This window comes from Sardina pilchardus, chromosome 15, assembly GCF_963854185.1.
Source record: "Sardina pilchardus chromosome 15, fSarPil1.1, whole genome shotgun sequence".
Classification (NCBI taxonomy): Eukaryota; Metazoa; Chordata; class Actinopteri; order Clupeiformes; family Clupeidae; genus Sardina; species Sardina pilchardus.
The window spans coordinates 15341247-15344046 of NC_085008.1; the positions used below are offsets into that span (position 1 = coordinate 15341247).

General features: G+C 44.1%; 1 protein-coding gene across 1 annotated transcript; it reads right to left on the reverse strand.

Moving 5' to 3' along the window:
• Positions 1-256: 256 nt before the first annotated feature.
• nrtn (neurturin) lies at positions 257-900 on the reverse strand. Its single transcript, XM_062556523.1, has one exon. It carries the CDS (start codon positions 898-900, stop codon positions 487-489), a length of 414 nt encoding a protein of 137 aa, XP_062412507.1. The 3' UTR covers positions 257-486.
• Between the last annotated feature and the right edge of the window lie 1900 nt (positions 901-2800).

Below are 2800 nucleotides of genomic sequence, written 5' to 3' on the forward strand. Positions count from 1 at the left end.
TTGGTCTCGAAAAAAGCACTCTGTGGTATTACTATCTCATTTAAATGTGTGATTAGGCTTTAAAGGGTCGGAGTTTGCCGTTTAGTATTACTATGTCTGAATGACTTATCTGCTGTAGAGTGAGGAATTCATCAAGGCAATGCCAGTGTGGTCGTAGGGGTCTCCCCTACCCACTGTGACTGGGCCCAGATGTAACTAGTGGAGCAACAATCAATGAATGACTTTAAGAGCTCATTTGGATAAGTTATTCGTACAGTGTATTGGCTCAACAGTTTCAGAGAAAACATATTTCAACAAAGGCAATGAAAAACACACATGTTTTTTTTTTTGTCTTTAGAAGACCAGGAGAGTTAATGGTTTCAGATGTACTGTACAGTGTTCTCTTCGGATGCGTCCCCCTCTCGCTGTCTCAGTCCGTCCTCTGGTATGCCAGAGGGAGTGATACAGTATCAGGGGGTCGAGTTGCGGCCTCCGGGGGGGGTTGGGTTACACGCAGCCACACTTACTGGCTGACCACTCCTTGATGGTCTGGTATCTGTTGTGGTTGTCCAGGAATGCAAAGTCCTCCTCGTAGGAGGTGGGCCGGCAGCAGGGGTTGTGGCGGACCTTCTCCCGCCGGCCGCGCAGCCCCTCCTTCATGGAGGCCAGCGTGATGTCGTAGTTGCGGCGGCTGGCCGAGCACTTGCCGCTGCAGTAGCTGAAGAGGACGATCTCGTCGCTCTCGTAGCCCAGCTCCAGCTGACTGACGGTCACCTCGCGGTTCTGCAGCGAGCAGCGAGTCCCCTTCCGGGCGCGCTTTGTCCTTTTGCTCTCGCTGGCGTCCCGCCGGGCCTTCCGTTCCACCAGGGCCCCGATAACTTGCTTGAGTTCTCCCTCTGTGAAGCTCTGGAACATGTCCATGACTGCGAGGAGGGGAAAAAAAGAAAGTAAAGGAAAGAACAATCGCTTAAAACAAAAGAGCAAAAGGTCAGAGAGGAAAAGCTGTTACAAGCATGAGGTATTTGATCACTTCCCAGAATTTTCCAGGAATCACCGGAACAATTTTTTTATGATGTCCACCTGAACTAAAGGACCATATACGTTCATATAATGCACCATATACACACACATTCACTTTTACCTCCCTATGTATATACATTCATCGGAAATGTAACTGCACATTTACAATAATATGGTATTCTGTTGGCTTTCCTGCTGGCTTCTTGTTACTTAGAAACATCGACTTGACTGGAGCTTGGCACGGCTTTTAAAGAACTGAATATGAAAGACTGTACTCATTCAGCCCTGTGAAGATCACCCCATTTCCGCACTGTGGTATGACAGATTACGTGCTCAGAGCAGTCTGGGGTCACAAGCCTAACCTAAGCAAGGAAAGCTCTCATGGTCGGAATTGTGGTGTGGTGTGAATTTAATGCACTGCCCGGGCCACCGTGTGGAATCAAGTGTCTCATGTTTGTGTTAATATGGATTCAAATAAACCTCAAGTTGAGAGACTTAAAGGATAGTGATGGCCGACCATTTAAGGAGCATTTCTGGAGTAGTGAAAGGGTCCTGCTGTTACAGTGGAGACTGAAACAGCAGGAATGTTCTGGAAAATAAACGTGAATAAACAATGATACAATTCCGTGAAAACTATTTTGCCAACAATTTATGTTTCATCTTCTCAGACAGATGGCCTACGAAACAAATGCGCCCCAGCCTGTGGTAAGTGAAACCCATTTAGTAAGGCACTAACCACCGATCCGCTCATTAGCTTAAGACACTTTCTTGGCTACTGATTGTTGCTAACGGGTGTTTTTGCCTGTGTACTTTGAACACACACATGTTTAAAACTGAGTGTGAGTGGTGTGTGAGTGTGTGTCTATGTGTCTATGCAGAGCATATGAATGTGTCAGAATGGATTTGAAATGTGTGCTGTTCCTCACGCACGATAAAGAGGGGATCTGTGTCCAAATGTCCAGGTGTTTCTCTTCAACAGAGTGGAGTGTAGAAATGAATACCATATTCCGTGTTTATTTTATCGTACCTCTGGCTGCATTCGTGTGTCTCTCTATTTGGAGTGCTCCAGGTTAACACACGGCGTACTGTTTGATGAATGTGTTGTGTTCTACTCTGAAAGTAAGACTTTGGTCGTTTACACTGGTCGAGACTTTGAGACAATGCTATGTAAATGTTTACACTCTGGAATGAAAACAGCATTCTTTGTATCTGACCTCAACCCAATTAATGAGCATGTAGCTTAATCATATTCTATGCAATATCAGTCATTCACTGTCAAGAAAATATGATGATATATGTGATGTAGGCTAGCACATTTCTCAAAAGTATTTTTGGCCTTCAAAGGATAATTGAATTATCCACCTACTTAGGTTCCTGGATAAATTGCAAAGCTTTTGATATATTGCAATGTCATAGATTTGTTTTTAAGCTATTTATAACACTAAGGTTAGCACACATGTGCAACACGTGTGCTATTTCTTAATATGATTTAGTTTCAATCTTGTTTGAACAACTTTCTGTGTTAAGAGCAAGATGTGATGTATTATTAGAGGCTTAAGCTATACGTTATTATTTTGTCTACACAGAGGCCTAAGACAATTGTCCTATTTGGATAATTGTGGTGTTTTAGCATCTCTGGTCTCAAACTGAAGCCAGCTGTTTTAGAGTTGGAACCTTGGTCATGCATCATTAGGCCATCTCTGGCCAGACATGTGAAGGCAGGAGGCTTGGGGTTTGGGACAGGATGAGATGTGGTTTCTACATCATGGTAACTTGGTCGCATTTGTACAGGGGTGTATTT

What these genes read in the sequence shown, in the direction of transcription:
- nrtn (XM_062556523.1), bottom strand. Translation starts at nt 900, where the DNA reads ATGGACATGTTCCAGAGCTTCACAGAGGGAGAACTCAAGCAAGTTATC.